The sequence below is a fragment of the Nothobranchius furzeri genome, chromosome 9 (assembly GCF_043380555.1).
Source record: "Nothobranchius furzeri strain GRZ-AD chromosome 9, NfurGRZ-RIMD1, whole genome shotgun sequence".
NCBI classification, from domain to species: Eukaryota; Metazoa; Chordata; class Actinopteri; order Cyprinodontiformes; family Nothobranchiidae; genus Nothobranchius; species Nothobranchius furzeri.
The window spans coordinates 63,995,313-64,015,789 of record NC_091749.1 but is presented as its reverse complement, the minus strand read 5'-3'; the positions used below and the strand labels follow the sequence as shown (position 1 = coordinate 64,015,789).

General features: G+C 40.5%; 1 protein-coding gene across 3 annotated transcripts; it reads right to left on the bottom strand.

Moving 5' to 3' along the window:
• Window positions 1-1,499: 1,499 nt before the first annotated feature.
• spi1b (Spi-1 proto-oncogene b) lies at window positions 1,500-11,020 on the bottom strand. 3 transcript variants are annotated; one of them, XM_015953161.3, is made up of 6 exons: window positions 10,132-11,020; window positions 9,548-9,632; window positions 8,659-8,730; window positions 8,395-8,576; window positions 4,266-4,416; window positions 1,500-2,818 (listed from the first exon to the last, which is right to left on the bottom strand). In XM_015953161.3, exons 1-6 carry the CDS (start codon window positions 10,171-10,173, stop codon window positions 2,505-2,507), a joined length of 846 nt encoding a protein of 281 aa, XP_015808647.1. In that variant the 5' UTR covers window positions 10,174-11,020; the 3' UTR covers window positions 1,500-2,504. The 3 variants fall into 3 exon arrangements, with proteins under 3 accessions (XP_015808647.1, XP_070411140.1, XP_015808648.1); XM_070555039.1 differs by having other exon boundaries at window positions 4,266-4,413; XM_015953162.3 differs by lacking the exon at window positions 8,659-8,730.
• Between the last annotated feature and the right edge of the window lie 9,457 nt (window positions 11,021-20,477).

Genomic DNA, 20,477 nt, shown 5'->3' with positions numbered 1-20,477 from the left:
TAAAGGACTTGATCGAGTCTCTGGGTTATTTGGGGTCAGTGTAAACCGAGTGTTTGTTATAAATATCAGTCACAGCTTGACCATTGTGGGGAGCTGTTGGCCCTTAAGAACAAGGGCAGGGTCTGAAAGCAGACTGCTCTGTGTTACAGAGCCACTTAGTTTCATGAGTTGTATTTAAATAAAATTCCAAGAAATCTGTTTTTAAATAAAATAATTTCATTGTCTGTGGACTTTGCTGAACTGTTTATTTATCGTATTGTGTGTCGATGTTTATCTTGTCTTTGTTTTCTGTAGTTTTGGTTCCATGAACCTGTTTACCTCTGGGCAAAATGTGAAGTTGTAACTTCCTATTTTTCTGTTACATGACACTAGACAAGTGTGTCATTAAATAAACAGTAGAACAAAAACCGTCTGTGTCTTGAATACACTTTAACTCATAATTAAGGAACAAAACAAAACAAAAAACACACACTGTGTGTGTGTGTGTGTGTGTGTGTCTGTCTGTTTTATGTGTGTATATGTATGTGTGTGTGTGTGTCTGTCTGTTTGTGTGTTTTATGTGTGCGTGTATGTATGTGTGTGTGTGCGTGTATGTGTGAGTGTGTGTGTGTGTGCGTGTGTGTGTATGTGTGTGTGTATGAGTGTGCGTGTATGTATGTGTGTGTGTGCGTGTATGTGTGAGTGTGTGTGTTTGTGTGTGTGTTTGTATGTCTATCCGTCTGTGTGTTTGCATGTATATGTGTGTGTATCTATGTGTGTGCGTGTGTGTGAGTGTGTGTGTGTGTGTGTGTGTGTGTGTGTGTGCGTGTATGTGTGTGTGTTTGTGTGCGGGTGTGTGCCTCTGTCTATATGTGTGTGTGCGCTTGTGGGTGTGTGTATGTATGTGTGTGTGTTTGCCTGTCTATCTGTGTGTTCGTATGTATTTGTATTTATGCGACTTGTAAGTCGCTTTGGACAAAAGTGACTGCTAAATACATAAACATGTATGTGTGTGTGTTTGTGTGTGCATGTATGAGTGTGTGTAATTGTGTTTGTGTGTGCATGTATGAGTGTGTGTAATTGTGTGTGTGTGTGTGTGTGTGTGTGTGTGTGTGTGTGTGTGTGTGTGTGTGTGTGTGTGTGCATCTATGCATGCATGTTTGTGTGTGTGTGAATGTGTGTGTGTGTGCGATTTAATGTGAAAATACCAGATGTGTCATTGTGGCCTCCTCACACCCAGTAGCAGGGAGCTGAAGCCTGCAGATACGAGCTTTAGGTTTCTTCACCTCCTCGGCCATCTAGTAACCTCAAAGTTCCTCAGTAATTAGCTGTTATCTTTGAGACGTAACAAAATACAGCAAACTTCATCTGTTAACTTTGACACCTTTTAGCTCTGCGGGTTACTTCTTCTTTCTGCATTTTTTCTGCTAGCTGAAAGGACCTGTCAATAATGTTTGTAAACATGCTTACATAGAAGCAGTTTATTCATTTTAGTACAAACAAATTCTCATTCAAACGGATTTGATTTCATTTGTGTATTTTATTTTCTATAATGTAAATACCGGTTGTACATAGAACTGTGTACTCCTGACCAATCACAGCAAGGTTGGTCTGTGTCATCAGTGACCTACTTGTGTCTTTGGTGTCTTTTAAATAAAAAGATGAAATGCTAAAAAGTACAAACACAGCAAATGGAGAGAACTCACTCTTGTTCAACACAAGAAGCATCAAAATAAGTCAAGCAGTGCGAGAAAGAGCCCAAGGACACGTTGCACGTCGATTAGATAAATGATTTAACAATCTGTGTGCATTTTAATGCATGACCTTACACATTTAGACAGGTAAGTTAGAACAAATTTCTATTAGAATAAAATGAGCTACTGTTACCTAAACAGCTGGACTACTTAGGATCATTAACCTGGTTTCATTCTCTGAGTTTGTTAAAAACCAGTAAGAAATATTCTCAAAAAATATCCTCTATTTGCTTCAAAACAAAACATTGTTGACTTTCTGAGGTTTATAACAACTTTATACTTAAAAAAAAGGACTAAAATGAGTTTATATTATAAATATAGATGTTATTTATTCTGATGGCACCAGTGTAACAAGCCATTAGCAGTAGCCTAGTGTAGCTAACAAACTTACACTTACACATTTAACTATTTGCATTAAAATGGTTAAATCCTTAAATAATTGACAGGTTTTCTAACCGTTTCTTTACATTTACATAAAAATTGCTTTCATAAGGGTAAAAATTCCCATTAGGACAATAACTTGACTTATTTCACACATTTTTGACAGTTCTAAACCAGTGCCCATCTCATTACCATACAGCTATGAGTGAAGAACTAGATTATTGCTCTAATGTCCTGCTTGAGAACGTCTTTGGAAGGCTGAAAAAAAGTACCATGCACTTATTTTCATGAGTCAATTAGTCCCACAGTAAGGCAGTATCTATGTATAATGCTATTTACCAGATCAGCAGGCTTAATATTTACAGTCACACCAGAAATGAGAACTCTGGCCTAAATGTACGATTTTCTTTCCAGATGATTCTTTCCCAGAACTTCATCGCTGAACTGGTACGTCAGCTTCTTCTTGATCTTTTTGACCTCTCCAGTTTTGCCGTAGTTGCGCAAGGCACGGGCCATCTTTTGGTAGGTCATTTTTTTGCGGTTTCCCTTCTGGATTCCCCAGCGATGAGCAAGGGCCTCTTTGTGTTTGGACGAAAACTGGAATGTCCCCTTGTCTCTGTCCACCCACCAGATACTGTCCTTCATATCCCCATTTCTTAAGAGGTCCAACAGAAACTGGTACAGACGAATTTTCTTTTTGTTACCTTGGGAAACATAATAGTGCAATTAGAACAAATCTAGTTCATCTCATTTGTTTCAACCAAATAATTTCATAACTCAGTTATTTGCAAGAACTTAAAAAGTTTTGTTGCTTTTTAGAATCCAAAATAATAAAATGGTTGTATCTTTTTACATCAATATGTTTGCTAATCAAAATACAAAAACACCTCCTTAAGAGATCAAATGAACGAAACAAACAAGGCATGGGCTCAGCTGGCTGAACCAAAAAAGGCCCCTCCCTGATGAATATGCTTGAATAAATCTACTGTTATCTAAGAGAAAATGGCATCTCTTAGAGTCAAATAGTTCAGTGAAGTGCTGAACCTGAACATATGACATATGTAATATACTATAATGTAATAAATTATAATATAATATAATATAATATAATATAATATAATATAATATAAAATTAAGTGCTGTGAGTTTATCACTGTTCATCTCACATACGCTGATGACTATTGCATTTATATGGCAGAGAAAAAATTCACTCCACAGAATTGTGCATTGAGAACACTTCTAAAATGCACCAGACTGGTTCTATGGCACAGTACGAAACAACTTTAGGGGTCTTTGAGTTAATTTATGGTTAATCTGCTGTAAATGACCCTTTTTTTAATCAATGATGCAAACTCAGAAATGTTTCTTTTGACCAGATCATGCTGAAACTTTTCCTTAAAGCTGCTATAGCAAATTTGGAAAACAAATTAGCTAACTTTTTTCCCCCGGCCTTTTAACAACCTTCTAACATAGTATAGCTATAAATATATTGTTGAGATAAAAAACCTAAGAAGATTTAATGAAGTGGTTCTCTCCCAGTGTCTAAAAACCTCCACCAATAACCCAGCTTGGAAAGCAGCTATTGGACCATCTGGTTGTCAGTCTGCCCGAATTGCCACACTACCCTGGGTCCTTCATTACGCACCTGTGTACTTAGCAACAAAACACCACTGGTGTGAGAGGTTCTCCACTCAGTAATATCAGAGAAGGAGAAACAGCCAACTGCTGCCACTTCAAATTGAAGACAAATTACCAGAGTCAAAGAAGAACACCATTTAAAGTCACGGACAACAAAAGACTTTTAGATCTAGTAAGCAGTGACTGATGTTTAGCACTATCTCGTTTCATTTGGTAATCTGGGTTTCCTGTTCCGGTGGATGCAGAACCAGGGAAAATTCCTGAGAGGAGGGGCGAGCGTTCCATGACCGTGTTTGCATAAAAACCTAGCTTGTTTGTACATTTGTGATAGCAGCTTTAAGTTGTCAATCAAACCACAAATCTATAGATCAGTATCAAAGCAGCTGACATGTTACTCGTACTGATTTTCATTATTTTCAAAAACCTGAAGAAAAAGCAGCGACTTGGCATTTTTGCTAAAAGAGATTGGATGAGTTAACGAGCCCAAATAGAGTACAATATCTGGATTCTTACTCAGATCTCCTGATGTGACGTAAGGAACTCGGTCTCTCGCGCTCTCTTCATCGGATACCTCCAACGGGGGACTTCGCCCTCTGTGTTCTTCATCATCAGAACTGGGCTGAGATGCGTGAGGTTGGAACATGCTTCGGGAGAAGAACACCTGCTGTAAACGAATATGGGAGAATCAGTCGACTCGATGGAATTACTATAAACAAATTCACTGTACACTTTTTGTATACTATACATTTGGCATTCTAGTTCTGAATTTTGGACAATAATGGAAGCATATTCATTCATTCAACATCTTTGCTGTTATAATATCTCCTATCCCAGGAACATAATCTGCTCCTCAGCTATCTTTATATCAAATTTTTACACAAACATCACGCTCTCTCCCTTATTATTCCTGTAACAATAAACAGTGTATAAACTACCCAACGGCCTCAATAATTCTGATTACTCAAAGGCTTAAAAACGTCCTAGTCATGTTTTTATACACTAAAGTTTTGTTTGACACCATAAACCAGATTGTTTCACCTCATATCCCTCACATGCCTGTATTCTCAAGGTCTGACCAACAACTTTCTTGCATTCTTTCAGAATAAAATCAGAAATAACGGGGATGTTTTTCACGCCCATCCTTTTATCCCATCCAACCAGCATCCTTCCAATCGCGGTCTTTCTTTACTCCTGTAAATTTCCAGGACATTTGTCTCATTTAGGAAAACATGTAACCAACTTAATGCCCTGTTGATATTCTCCCAACTACCTCTTTAGGAATTTAGGAGTCTTCCCCAAATGTCCGAGCTCCTCACCCTATCCCTAAGGCTGAGCCCAGCCACCCTGTGGAAAAAACTCATTTCAGCCGCTTGTATCCGCAATCTTGTTCTTTCAGTCATTACCAAAAGCTCATGACCATAGGTGAGGACTGGGCGATAGATGGACTAGTAAATCAAGAGCCTTGCTTTCCAGCTCAGCTCCTTCTTCACCCCAACAGACCGGTTCAGCGTCCACATCACTGCACATGCTGCCCCAATCCGCCTGTCGATCTCCCACTTCCTCCTTCTCTCACTTGTGAACAAGATTCTGAGATACTTGAACTTCTCCACTTGAGGCAGGACCTCTCTCCCGACCTGGAGTTGGCAAGCCACCCTTTTCCAGTCGAGAACCATGGCCACAAACTTGGAGGCGCTGATCCTCATCCCAGCCGCTTCACACTTGTCTGTGAACCTCCCCAGCAACAGCTGTAGGTCAGAGCCTGATGAATCTAGGAGGACCACATCATCCGCATAAAGCGGATTGATGCTGCATCTACAGTGATGCGGGCGTTGTACCGATCTATCATGGTGAAGAGAGAGCTGAACCAGAAGGTGAAGCTCTCGATTTACAGGTCGATCTACAATTCTAACCTCGCTCATGGTCCCAATTTTTGATTTGTGTCCAAACGAATGAGATCATGGATACAAGCAGCCAAAATGAGTTTTCTCCACAGAGTGGAGAAAAAGAAAGAAAGAAAGAAAGAAAGAAAGAAAGAAAGAAAGAAAGAAAGAAAGAAAGAAAATAATCTTTTATATAACACCTCTCAAGATAAAAAACACAAGGCGCTTCACAAAAACAAAAAACTAGACCAGCTCAGTGGCCTAGCGGTAGAGTGTCCACGCTGAGACTGGGAGATCAGGGTACAAATTCAAAGTTAAGGACTTAGACTTCCATATCACTGACTTTGGACTCGACTTGGAATTGATGGTCTTTGACTTGGACTTGACTCGAGACTTGATTGGAAAGACTTGTGACTTACTTGTGACTTGCAAAGCAGTGACTTGATCACACCTCTGGTGACAACTAATGGGACTTAAACGTTTTAACTTCAAGATTTCAAAAACGATTCAAATATGTTTAAAAGGAGAAAAGAAGAAAATGTAAGGAAAGGGAGAAAGAAAATGAATAGGAAAGAGGGAATTCAGTGGGTTTAAGGTGAGTTCGGGTGAGAAGCAGAATCATCTGGGAGGGGCTTGAAGGAGACCGGCTGCTCCTTCACATCCAGAGGAGCCAGTTCAGGTGGCTCGGGCATCTGCCTCCTGTTGTTCACAGAATCTCAATTAACAGACTTCATGACTTGGTGAGGATCTCTGGAACTGTTCTAGACTGGTTTAGATGGTAATTTTTCTGACAGAAGTTACAGTATCTGTACAAACCAAATCATGTCACTCTAACAACCTGTTCTGTGAGGTACCCCAAGTCTCTGTCTTAGGTCCACTCTTGTTTCTACTATTTTTACACCCTCTTGAAGTGTTCTGAGTTCTATAAACTGTCTGAACTACTAATCTATCTGCTTTCACCAGCTGGCTAGAAGATGACTTCCTTCAGTTAAACTCTGAAAAAACTGAATGACCAGTCATTGGCCCTGAGAGCATGGTTCCGCTGATCAGTCAACAACTTGGTCATTTATCTTCTGCCATCAAGTCAAGCGTGAGGAATTAGGGTGTTGTTTTTGACCAGTCAATGTTTTTTGATGACCATTCAAAAATGCTGGTCTGAAACTGTTTTTATCACTGAAGAAAGATCTCGAAACTGTGAAGGTTGGTGTTAAAACATAAACTTGAAATGGTTATCCATGCTTTTATCTCCTCCCGTCTAGATTACTGTAACACACTTTTCACATGTTTCAACAAAAAGCCCTTGACTGGCTTCAGATGGTCCAGAACTCTGCAGCGAGGCTCCTAACTGGAGCAAACAGAAGAGCACACATCACTCCTGTTCTAATGTCTCTGCACTGGTTACCTGTTAACTTTAGAGTTCATTTTAGAATCCTGACTATAACTTTCAATGCTCTACATGGTCAAGCTCCTCCCTATGTTATTGAATTGTTAAAGCCTTAAGCTCCAACCCGAGCCCTCAGGTCCTCAAACCAGAACCTTCTAGAAGTTCCAAAGACCAGATACAAAAGTTGAGGGGATTGCTGCTTCCATACTATTGCACCCTGACTTTGGAATGAGCTTCCTTTATCCTTGCATAGTATTGACAGTCTGGACACTTTGAAAAAGCAGCTGAAGATCCCTTTATTTATTTATTATTCTACTGTCCTGCATTAATTTTCCCTGCTTTGCTTTTCCAATGAGATTCTTTTGATTTTACTTTACGTAATGTTTATATTTCATTTTCCACCATCTGTGATCTATTTAAAGACTGAGTGTTTCAAGCTTTAGAAATGCTTAAAATGCTGTTGGCACAGACGATACAGTGTGTTGGTTTCTATTAAACAGTTCTTGCTGTGAGTGTGAGATGGTGGCACACAGTATTTGCATGAACAGTGATGTGTGGATATACTGAACTCCTTTTTCTATTGTTAACACGCTTTTAAAGTAGCAATCAGCGGTGGACAGCTTGTTTTCACAATTATTTTTCATCAGACCTTCATATTTTATTTTAACACCTAATCTCATTTTCGCTCTTTTATGTCTGACTGGGTCAGCATGTATGGAAACTAACACTCAGAAAATATAGAGAAAAAAGTTGGGTTAAGAGTGAAATTGAACACACGACCCAAAATCATGAGTTTGAAAATAACTAGAAAATAAGCACAGAAGTCATGTTTTAGGGGCTCAGATGGTGTCATTGTGCTTTTGTCTCTAACTGAATCCACAGTATAAGTGTTAAACGTGTGTGTAGCTTCTGTTTATCTGCATCACATGAGTTTGTGATGCTGAACCCACACAACGTGGGAGGGAGAAGGTTTCAGACCGAAAACGTTGACACGGACGCTGAACTTAAGTCTTCCACCCAAACCAGAGAGTCTGTTCTAGTTCACTGGTTCAGAAATGGAGGTTGAAACATACAGATGTGACTTAGACTGAGCTTAGCTGAGTCGACAGAGCCTAGTCAAAGAAAATGCTGTTTTTAAACAGAAAATAAAAAAAAAATGTAAAAACCCTAAAATTGCAGTTTCTTGTAACACAAAGATTCACTTCCTGATTTTTGTATAAAAGTCCTTGAAAGGCCTCTGGCTCCTTGACTCTTCTTTATGATGTAATTCCCAACTTTGAGATAAAAGTTAAGAGTTTGAAAGTACTGGAGGATGTTTTTGGAACGTGTGAGTTGTAGCTCACGTGTTGGTAATCAGTCAGATGGTGCAAGGACTTACCGGTTGCTGCAACACGTGTGTATGAGCACCAAGATTCGGCTCGAACAGGCTTTCTGTGTCGCATCGTATGAGGCCAGGCGGGTGGAGAGCCTGCACGCTCTGCAGCTCCGTGAAGCTGGACTCCTGGAGGCTTTCAAACTCTACCGGGTGCATGTGAGGGTGTGCATGGTAGTCCCAGTGATCTGAACAAAGGGGAGAAACATGCTGATGCATGGGGTCTTTTGCTGCTTCACGCCATCTCTACACAAGCAGGTTTATTCTTACATCTGTCAGCTCCTGATGCTAGTTCAGACGCACCTCCACTCAGTTTGAAATATGTCACAGCAGCCATGTTATCTGAGAATCAAACCTGTTACTGCAGAACTCACCTTTGAAAACTTTTCTATCCAGATAAAATTATATGACAAAAAATATACAAAGAAAATTTTACGAGACAACTCAGAAAGTTTCAATTCTAAAAACTGAACACGATATGAAAAAAAAAGCACCACGTCCTCCAAAAAACTCATCATACCAAAACCTAAATTCTTGCAACTCGACCATCCTAACATCACACCATTATTTATCCTCCACCCGCACATTCTATTAGTTCATTAGAAAATTTTATCATTTCTTTATTGATCTTAAAGCTTCAGGAAGTTGATTCTGGATATTTTTATCACACACACACACACACACACACATCCTCTAAACCAGTTGTTTTGGTGCAATATTCAAAACAGAAGATTTCAAGAGAAAGTAAAGCACCTCTCGCACATTAACAAAACCCCTTGGGGAGAAAGTTGTTCTATGTCTGTAGTCGCGGCGGCCGAAAGAAAAGGCATCTGTTTCCTGTGTTCCATACACCCTAGTGTGGCGCGATCCAGCTGCACACGCCACTTTCTTTTTGAGTACCATAAACCATAAAAAAGAGGCTGTTTTACCACATTTGACTTTGGATTTCGAATAAATAACTGAATAAGTGTTGAAAATTATAAACAAGTTTACAGAAAATCCAGAGAGCTGTTAAAAAATGGTTCTGGACTCTGACGTGTTTCAACAGAGTGATAATGGTTTGCTTCAGATGTTTACAGTGTTTTAAATAAAAATTGCCTACTGGTTGCATTTAAAAAGCAATGAAACAAATTAAAATGTCCATTAAGGTAACACTCACCTGCCTGGATTTCAGCATCTAATACATAAGGATTATAATATTCTGGATGTCTGTAGATCTCAGACTCGTACATTTCTTCTGCGTGCTGCAAAATCAAGCAAAAACACACATTTTTCCAAAAACATTTTCTTAAACAAAACTTTTTTTTTATTCTGTGCTGTTTACAGTGCAGCCACATGACAGCTGTGCTTGTGAAAAACCAGTAAAGTAAACACATTGAGATTTAAACTTGTGTAAAATCCACATCATCTCTAGATGTTTTACATTCAAATGAAGACAGTTTTTGTGCTGCAACTATGGTTATTTCTTTCTTTCTTTTTTTTTTTTTTTGCTTCTACAGTTCTGAAACTTTAAAGTTTCATTTTCATGTCGGCTGTAGAATAAAAAACTGCACTCATCTTGAAACAGAGACCACATTAAGTCATCTAATTCTGAAAAAAAAACACATTTATCATGTATCCTTTACACAATGAAAGTTTTATTTTAAATAAAAGCTAAAAGTTCTAGAAAGGACAAAAAATATTGCTTTCCTAAAAGTCTCTTGGAGTTTAGATGGAAAATAATCAAAAATAAAATCTACTTACAGGAGGGATGAGGTAGCTCTCCATTCTGTATGGATGCAACATGGAGACCTCTTCACCAACAAGCCGACTCTCAGGACGCTTTGATGGCCAAACGCTCTCACAACCTTTCAAAACTTTTGTGGCACCATTGCACAATGTTTCAAAATTTCCTCTCACTCAACGAAAACCAAGAAAAAAAAAAGAAAGAAAATGTCCCCCTCTCTTTTTTATTGTATGGCTTGTGACCTTAGCTACGCTCACAGGCCCTTTAGCTCTCCCAGACAAAATAAAGGCTAATCAAGGTCCTGCTGTTTGATGGTGAAATGAAAAAGGAACTTTTAACTTCTGTAAAACGTTGTGTGGGTGGGGGCAGCGGAGTGTGCCTGCTACAAGTTCCTGGCCATTGGTGATTTGTCAGAGGAGACCATGAAACTTCGTATTTATCAGGCTTGATATGCTGCCCCCTCCTCCAGCAGCCAATCACAAGAAGGGCTCACATCACCCACACTTTGCTCCTCTCATACATGCATCTTACGGGTAAAAAAACCCAACTGTAATTGTATAAATTACACGTGTTTGTTGCTCTTTGCATCATATCATAACACAGTACCACACCAAAGATTATCTTGAAGGGTTTATTGCACGCAATGGGGCATGCATCGAGAAAATTAATCCAATAATATATTGCGGTTTTAAAGAGGCAGTTTTATTATAACTGAAAGTAGACTTATGAGAGTGAGTAAGCAATTAATCCAAACAATTTCTATGTGAAAGCTAAATTCTGAAGACTAAGATCGCATGTTTGTAAATTTATTTTAATTTGAAAGCCAGATTATTTAGATTAATCTAATATGTCAGTGTGGCAGATTACTCTCCTTTAGCTTTGAGTTTGATTTTGTACCACAAATGGCAAAAAAACTTCAATGGAGTGTTATTTCATTAAAACTTTAATAAAATGTGACATTTCAGTGAAATCCAACAGTGCTGCATTTGTTATAATTTCAAGCAATCGTCTGTTCAGGTTCCGACTGCTGGCCTGAATACTTTGGAGCAAAAATCATTGAAATTTATTGCAAAAATACTGAAACACGCGTGTTTTTAATTGGTAACAAGAAGTAAATACGGACAATGGAAACACACTCCGAACTATATCTAGAAAAGAATTAAACACATTATAGTTTCTTTTTTCCATTAGTTACAAGCAAAATTCAACTAAACACATCCCCCCCACCCCCCCCACCCACCCACCCACCCACACACACACACACACACACACACACACACACACACACACACACACACACACACACACACACACAGCTGGTAGATAAGATGTAGGTAGGGTATTTGTGCTGTAATCACTCTGAGATAAATGCAGGAGATGACCCTGTTGGGCCACAGAGGAACTCGACACGTCTGCTGGTAAACTAGACCCAGAAGAGAAAAGAGGACCGTTTGTTTTCATTTACAGAGCGCTGGTGTGAAAGATAGCGAACTATTAGTTCGACGTTACAGTTAGATTCGTTGCTGAGGTCTCTGAGCACACTGAGGGGATGGCTAAAAATAAAAGCCACGTTGAAATAACAGCTGAATAAAAAAGTTGTGCAGCACAAATCTGAATGTATATTATTAGATGAGCTTGGTCAAGAGGAAGAATGCAGCTTTGTGATAAGGCAGTGCACTGACTGGATTAGTTGCTGTTGAAAAAAAATACAGACTTTATCTTGATCTTGTAACTTGGGTCGGTAAGGGCCAGAGGTGTCATCTCTTCCTTTAACGCACATATTCTTATACTGTACAAACCCACAGGTACTGATTATCTGAACTCTTCCCCTTTGGTGTGTGCCAATCTGTTTCTTATGCGCTGTGCAGTTGCTGCTCAGCTGGGAGGGCCGTGTGTTCAGAGTCTCAGTCCAAGGAGCTGTTAAAACCAGGCATGCTGTGGCCAACACCTCCACTGGTCCGTCTTAATCACAGCTGCCCGAGCAAAACTGATGACATGTACAGCAGCTTTTTCCCAAGTGTATTAATACACAGAGAGCTGCAGCAAGACCAGCACTATTTCTATCACGACTATTTTCAGTAGAGCCAAGTTTTCTTCTCACACAGATGCAAAAGCGCCAAAACCCGCTTCACGCTAACTCAAACTCCTGAATAGGATGATTTAGTGAAACACGCAGTATCGATTATAGGTTGTCTGATCTTTCTTCAGCTCATTTATATGAAGATACACTATTTGAAATATAAATTAAATTCAGAGCATCACATCAGAGGAGTTCGATTTGAGTTTATGAAACAGTCTTCCTCTCATTGGGGGTTTAGTCGTGATGACCGTTTTCTATAGTCTCAAATAAATATCTCACCAACAGCTGGATAGACTTTTGTGAAAGTCTCAAAAGGCAATTGTTGGATGTTCATGTACGAATGAGTTTAGGAGTTAACACAGTTCAAGATGGCTACCAGGCATGGTGTGGTGCGTTGAGTCACTGCCAGCGATAATACAGGTGAAACGGGAAAAATAAGATTTTGGTGCAAAAGTCAGTTTATGTCACTGATTCACTGTAGGCATCTTTATACGGGCAGGCTGGATGCTCTGGAGGCTTATTGCTGCCTAGCCCTAACTTCACACTGGAAGCATCAGCAGCGCGGGGCGGCAGCAGAGCGCCTCTGCCTCAACTAGAATCCATTATAGTCTAAGGGGGCGTTTCAAACCAGCCACGATGCAGACATTTCCAGAAGTTTCCCAACAAAAGCTCTTCAGCTGTGCCACGAAGATAGCATCAGGTTCTATTTTTGCTACGAGGCGCTTCTGGGACGCGTCAATTTCCACAGAAATCACACACATTTTCAGTCTAAAACCTTTGGCGATTTTCAAAATAAAACACTACTGCAGCAATGCGATTTAATATCTATGCAGATTACGTCAAACCCTGTGACCTATTGGCTTATTTACTCCTAGCGTCATTCGAGATGTACACCAGTGTGTTTTCATGGCTCATATCTTGGCAATGGAGAGGAACAACATCACATATGACATCAAACAGGGATATCAAACATGATCTCCTTCTTTTTGGTTTAATGGCTGATGGCATAACCAAACTGTGACCTTTGAAGTCTCAGGGGATTTTATGATCTTGCAAGTCCAGTGAGTAGCACGGCAGAGAAGCCGCTTCATGCCTGAGATTCTCCCGGTGTGTACTGACACGCAGCAAAGCTCGCAACTAAACTGTCCCACGCCACTGATGCCTCCGGTGTGAAATAGGGGTGAGTCATCCCTTCACAACAAAATCCAAGCTCACAGGCTATCGTACACCCCGATAGTGTGTAGAAAGCCTACGAGCGCCAGCATAGTTTATGCTTCTACATGGACAAGCAACACCCTTAGCCGTCCTTGCGAGGGCTCTCAATCAGGCTTGCAAGGACAGACTGAGTCAAGACCACTTTTTTAAACACACGTCGAACGATACGGAGTACGCAAGCTTGTGATTGGTCAGGAGGATGCCGCTTTTGCCAACAGCACTGCCATTGCGCTCTAAAAAAATTATCAGAGAGCCAGAGATATCTAACAGCAGACACGGAGCAGCTTGAAGAATACCTTGTGGAAAAAACCCAAAAATATTAACGTGTCATTCACTCGTGACTTGAGGAGTAGAAAAAAAAACATGCAGCAAGTGTTTTATTCATGGATGGAAATGATGGAAAACGTGTGTTTAGGGTGGCAAATGCATGAAGAAGGACACATTTGTTTGTGTTAAAAAGTATCTGACATATAAAAACACAATTTAAACACACTATCTTGCACCGGATACATGACAGGATGCCACAGAACAGCGCTACGCCCTCAGTTGTCCTGGCGCGGGATTGCTTTGCAACACTTTGCGTCTCTGCCTTGTGGAGCTGACTCAGCAGCACAAAACAGGCTTTACCCTACACACGTCAACAGAAGCTAACAATGTGGCAAAGCTAAACACAGCCACTCCAGCATCAGCCAAAACTCCAAATGACACCCGTTTCTGTCCCACATACTTCTCATAATGCACGAGAATGTGACCCACCGTCTCAGACTCCCCGTATTCAAACCTCCTATCTGGGTGTTTCACAAGCAAAAACAACCCACCTCAAAGGCCACTATTCCCCAGCCGCTACCTCACCAAGACAACTGAGTCCCACCTCGAGTCTCCACCAAGCACTGTAAACCATAACTGGTCCTACCCTTTCGCCCACCATCCCATGTTCTGCCAGAGATCCATAGCCACCCGGTCTACCTCAAAATAAATGTCCAGTCGACCATACTCCACAGTCACCTCTACCTCATCCTGTAGCAGAGAACCTCCACGTCCGACAGCTTGTTTCCCGCCACCCCTACATGAGCAGGGACCCACATACCGCACACCCCTGGCCAGCGAGTCTATGCAAAGACTGGTAATTCATCTTAGACTGAAAGACCATCTAAAGCAGGGTTCCTCAACTAAATTTGTTCAATGCCCAGAGTTTTTTCCAGCAGACACCAGATGCTCTTCTAAAATAAAGTTTGAGTGTTATTGTAAAAATAAAATTTTGTTTTCCATCTAAACTGTTTTGATTGTAGTTTTAGTTGTGTTTGGAGGACGTAAACAATTATTGATATTTGGGACAGGAATTTTGCTGAAAATGTTTGAAGGCCGCCAGTTGGAGGACGCTAGGCCCCAAAGGGTTAGGGGGCCGGGTGAAAAGGTCTGGCTGGCCAGATGTGGCCCGTGGGCCGCCATTTGAGGTTCACTGCTCTAAAGGATCAGGAACCCTTTGCAGGTGTTTTGGGTTAATTAGCTGACCAGGGTGTGAGCCTTTGAACCTAGAACATTAGTGGAATTGTGTGAGATTTAGAAAATGTTGGTTTTCATCAGCTGTAAGCCACAATCTTCACAATTATAACAAATAAAAGCTTGAAATATCTGGCTTTTCATGGATAGAGCCTCTCATATTAGTTTTATTTTTAAGATGAATTATGAAATAAATTAACTTTTGTACCGTATAATAATTTTTCCAGTTTTAAATCTAATCAATTTGTTCATATATCGCGCATTTCTACAACATGAAACAAAACAGATCCTAATACAACAATTAAAACAAAAAACAAATATAAAACAACACGGGCAATCATGGGCCATTGCCCTCCCGAAGCACTGTGCCAAAAGAACGGATGTAAAAATAAGTCTGTAATTTTCTAAGTTTAACCCTCCCACTGTCTTTATGGGTGACCCCGCGAGGAAAGTTGACCATTGAACAGGGTTGATGGTTTATCCCTTGAGGTCCACGTGGCAGGGGTGAGGTGCCCCTGCCACGTGGACCTCAAGGGATAAACCATCAACCCTGTTCAATGGTCACCTTTCCTCGCGGGGTCACACCCATTAGGACAGTGGGAGGGCTAAAAGTTTGCAAAGACATAGCTTGCCAGACAGCTAACGGCAAACTGTTCCGGAATGTTGGAGCCATCACCGTCTCCTTTTGTTTTATACCTGTTCCTGTCCAACCGAGCAAAGTATCTAAGATGGAGTTTATCTGCTTAGTCGAGCATTTCCATGCAGAGCCTTGCAGACGTAGGTCAACATTTTAAACGTGGCTCGCTAACTCACCTGTAAAGTCAGTAATTGGGAAAAAGACTGTAACTCAACAGATATTAGGTTGAAATTGAATGTGTTGGTAGCTAGAAGCCACTCTCAGCACATTCTCTGATAGTTAATGAAAAAACGTTTAGCGATGTTGTATGCAATTGCACGTAATTTAAACACTGAAAAATGTACACGTTTTAGATGCCAGGATTCAAGTTGAGCACATTTTTTTAAGCCAAATGATTGAAATTCCCCAAAAGGGGCTTAATCTCATCAGCAGATTATGGCTTTTTGTCACAAACAGATAGATGCGTGTCGGCCTAGGACCCAAAATGGAACAGAGAATGAATCCGAGTTGAAAAAGACTAAGATGATGTAAAACAAATAATCATCTGGCATGTGACAAATAAATCTGGGAATCGAAAGGAAAACAATTGTAGAAACACTTGTATTAGAGACAGGAAATATCTTAAAGCTGCAATGATGAATCCGCCAAACAAGCTAGCTCTTAAACCAAGGGGCCATAACGGTCTACTTTTTTTGAAGCCGAGAAGGAGTGGCAAAAATCGCAGTTCCACCCTCATCCTCTAGGGGCTGCAGCAGAAGTGAGCAAATCCTCAATGACTCCCATGTTAAAAATGCCCTTTTCACAGCAGAAATAAACGTGTTTGCAGCCTGGTTCAAAAATCCATTTCAGGTTTAATAGATCTAGTTTACATTCATGACAACTCTGAAAGGGGTGCATTTATTTTGTAACTCTTCTGCTTAAGTGTAATTAAATGCATACATTTCTGAATAATTGATGAGCACCAGAGCCGCCTGGGAAAGGCCTCAGCCTCACACTAATAGATGTTCGGTCATTTGTACTCTCTGAACTTTACTTTTGTCTGTGTGTTCGTGTTTGGATGTGAATCGTGGAATTATTAGTACAAAGATAGCAAGCTGTGGTTATTGACTGCACTAACGGATCATTCAAGCAGTTCATGATTCTTTTTTTAATCAGTAAGTACATTTATATTTCTGTACGTTATTGCGCTGGTTGAATGGGGGGAAATGCTGTGTCGTTTAACTGACATTTTGTTTATTAGTGGAGCTGCTGGGGGGATAAGAAACTTGAGCAGATGACCAGCTTCTGTCTGCTGCCCGAGAAGAGTTGCTAGAGCAGGCGGCTGGCTGTTTCCCAGGGCAGCCGACGTGCGGACCGGCTCCTATTTGAGGCTATAGTCATGCTGGTCACTTGTTAATTTCTGAGGAAGATCACAGAAACACTGCAGCTTTTTGAGTTGATGCTGCTTTACTTTGCTGGTTGAATGGGGTAAAATTCCATGCATTTACCATAACACTGCTTGGTCTAAGGTGGGTTGTAATTGGTTGAAATACAACATGTTTGTGTGGCTCCTTGGTATCTGACCAAGGATCGGGCTTTGCTGGTCCACTGCGGTGAAAAATCCGTGAGTCCACTGTTGTGGACGCTCTCGTCTCCGATCAGGAGTGCAACACGAAGCCGTGAGCCAAGTCGATGCTCCCAGAGCCGCGTGCGTCGACAACAGCGGACTCGCAGATCTTTGACTGTGGTGGACCAGTGAAGCCCAATATCCCCAGTCAGCTTATAATTTCGTTATTAAGCAGGCTGGAGGTGCTTTCACTTAGGAGTTGCTCCATTTTCTTTTTTTTAAACTCTGTTAGCTTTGGGTTAGCATGCAGCTAATGTCTCGCTGCTCTCCGACCATGGAGAAGGAGCTGATCCATAAGGGCAGGACTCCCTGTCGCAGCGGTCTGGCTCTGCTTGTAATTTAACAGTCCTAGTCCTTATTAAATGTCCACAGGCAACCAGCATGACAACAGTCGATAGTGCGAGCGGGCTACGCCATGGTCCCTGGAGCCCTTCTTGCTTCTTGGGTTAGCAAACTTGGCTCGTAGCTACATTGGTTTCATTTGTTCCAACCCTGTTCCAAACAGAAAAAACCCACCCTCCACCTCTTTTCACAGTTTTGGATTGTCTGGGCATGAGTCGGCAAAAAAAAAAAATCAGTGGTGGGAACCTCCCATTTTTGGCCTCAACCTCAAATTGGCAGGCTATGTTCCTTTTTCTACATGTCTGTTTTAAACATGAAAACAGTCACAGAACTCTCACCCCTCTTGTTAGCTACCATCCTATGTCCACATCCACCTGATGCAGAACACACACATTGCTACAGTAATCAACAACATGCTTAACACTCATCATTGGTTTCTAGGTCCAAACGTCTTTAGTTGTTCGTGAATTCAAATGGTGTTTTTCTTTTGGGACTCTGGTAGTTTGGCCTAAAATTGAAGTGGTAGCAGCCGGCTGTGAGCAGAGAGCCTCTCACACCAGTGGTGTTCTGTTTGGTAAACATATGAGTGTGTAATGGGTGGAGGACCCAGGGAAGTGCGGTGGTTCAGAGAGACCGACAAGCAGATGGTCCGGTGGTTGGTTGCGGTCTGAGCCGTGTTAATGGCGGAGGCTTTTAGACAAATGCGAGAGAACCACATCATTATCTTAATGTATATATTTTTTAGAATGAAAAAAATTTATGTATACAATAAAGAAAATATTTATAGCTCTACTTTGTTAGAGCATTGTTAAGAGGCAATAGAGAACATAGAGAAAAATAATTTTAAAAAGTGCAAGATTACAAAACAATATCATCGAACATCCGATTAATGGAATACGAAACAGAAACCATAAACATGACATGAACTTTAGGCCGTTTTTCAATATGCACACTTGTCTGAACTTGTGTACTCACGTCTTTGTGAAATGCCATCAACGTTGGCCCAGGTTCTGTTCCCATTCGAAGTACGTTACACTGCTCCGTCCATTTTATCGGGGATGCATCAGTGCATCTCACTGTGGACTTGGGACAGCAAAGTAATGCACTATGTTGCAAACCATTGTACCTCAACGATAGAGGACAAAGCTCGTGACTGTAATGTTTTACTTTGGAAATACAAATGAAGAAATTTAAAATTGTCTGTTCATTCTGTGCAACTGTGCGTGTTCGTGTTTTCTTCAGACTCTTTTTCGTGATGCCCCAAAAAGCTAATTAGCTAACACTATCAAAATAAAAGCAGCTTTGCCGTAAATAGCTCTGTTTAAGAAACTTGTTTTCTTCATTGAACTATGGAAAATGCAGTCTATTTTATTATTTTTTTTATTAATTTGGGAAAAAGTAGACTATATCATACAAATAATATGTATCCGTTTGTTATTTAGTGGTTTAAGGGACAAACTAGACCTTTATTTTTATTTCAGGTAACTTTTTAAAACGGGGCTTGTTGCCACTGTTCCAAATGCCGTTCTCCCGTCCTCTGTACTCGGTAGAACAGACTTTCTGTGGTACTTGCCAAGATCGTACTTGTCAAGTACACAAGAATATACTATCAGATATACTTGGGGATTGAGACACGGTCTTAAGTCTCAAGTTTAAAATATTCCCTAAACCCTTGATTTTAATGGTGTGATTGTCTAAACCAGAAAAGCATTTAATTCAACTTTTGTCATTTTAAAGAGATGATGCACCAATAAGAGAACTCTACACGTTATATAATCCTCCATCAGCATGACTCCGCCCCTTAAATGGTTAAAAAATAGTGCTCAAGCTCAGTAAGAGAGCCTAAAACAGAAGTAAGTTCACAAACCAGGAAAATAAAACCCAAAATGATTCTTTATGTCGACTGAAGCTGTTTTCTGGAAGGACCACGTTGGGCAAACCTGCGAGGGAATCTCTAAGTCTTTGTCCAGTACAATTTAGCATTTGCACACAAACGTAATAATTAATGTGTTCATTCCTAATGATTCTCCAGTGCAAATGTGTTTCTTTTATTTTGTCCCGTGTCCTGACAGCTTAAATACTGCACGCACTAAGTAACGTTTATGTACGTTTTTAGTGGCTGTGTCATGTTTTGTGTCCGCTGTGGGTCTGCTGTTTTATCCCTGTGTGGTTTTTCTTGTCATTTTGTTTTCTCCTCCTGTGTTTGTGCTTATTTTCGTATCTGTTCCCCAGCTTCTTACTTTGGTTCTGGGCTGGCTGTTAGGTTTCCAGTCTCTCCCTAATATTTCTTCTATTTATCAGCTTTGTTTTTTCTTTGGTTATCTTTTAGTTGTGTAGCTCTCATTATCTGGGCCTCCTGTTTTCTTTTCATTTTATTTCAGTTTGTCTCCCAGTGTCTCTTCCCTCCTGTCCATTAGTCTCACCTGCCATTCATTAGTAATCAGCAATCAGCACACCTGTCCCTTGTCTCTACCTGCACGTCCCCAGCTCTATTTAAATGCTGTTCAGTTCAAGTGTCTGTTTCTGTTCTGGAGCTTTTTTATTTTAATAGTCAACAACTTTAAATGGCCTTCACCTGGTGTTAGGGCCCTCATGCCCATGACATGCATTTTCACTTAAAAAATATACTTCACTATAGTTGGTGAAGAGGGTTATTTGTTAGACTAAGGACTGGTTTAGTATCTTTCTGACCTTTGAACCACTCCCTCATTAACTGTAAATGCTATAAGTGTATTTTTAATAATGCATTATTATTAATGAGCTGTTTAACATGAAGAAATAAGCAGATGGTTAATTTATTTCATGATGTCACAAAGTCTGCAGTATGTGGCTGAATTTTTCCATTACCTAGTCACCCCGGCACAATGTGGCAGAGCTGGCAGCACGATGAGTGGAGGTGAACTAGAATGGGAACCATTTTTGACACAACACCTGTTAGCTCCAAACATGAAGGCCAAAAACAAACCAAGGGGCTTCGTGTGGA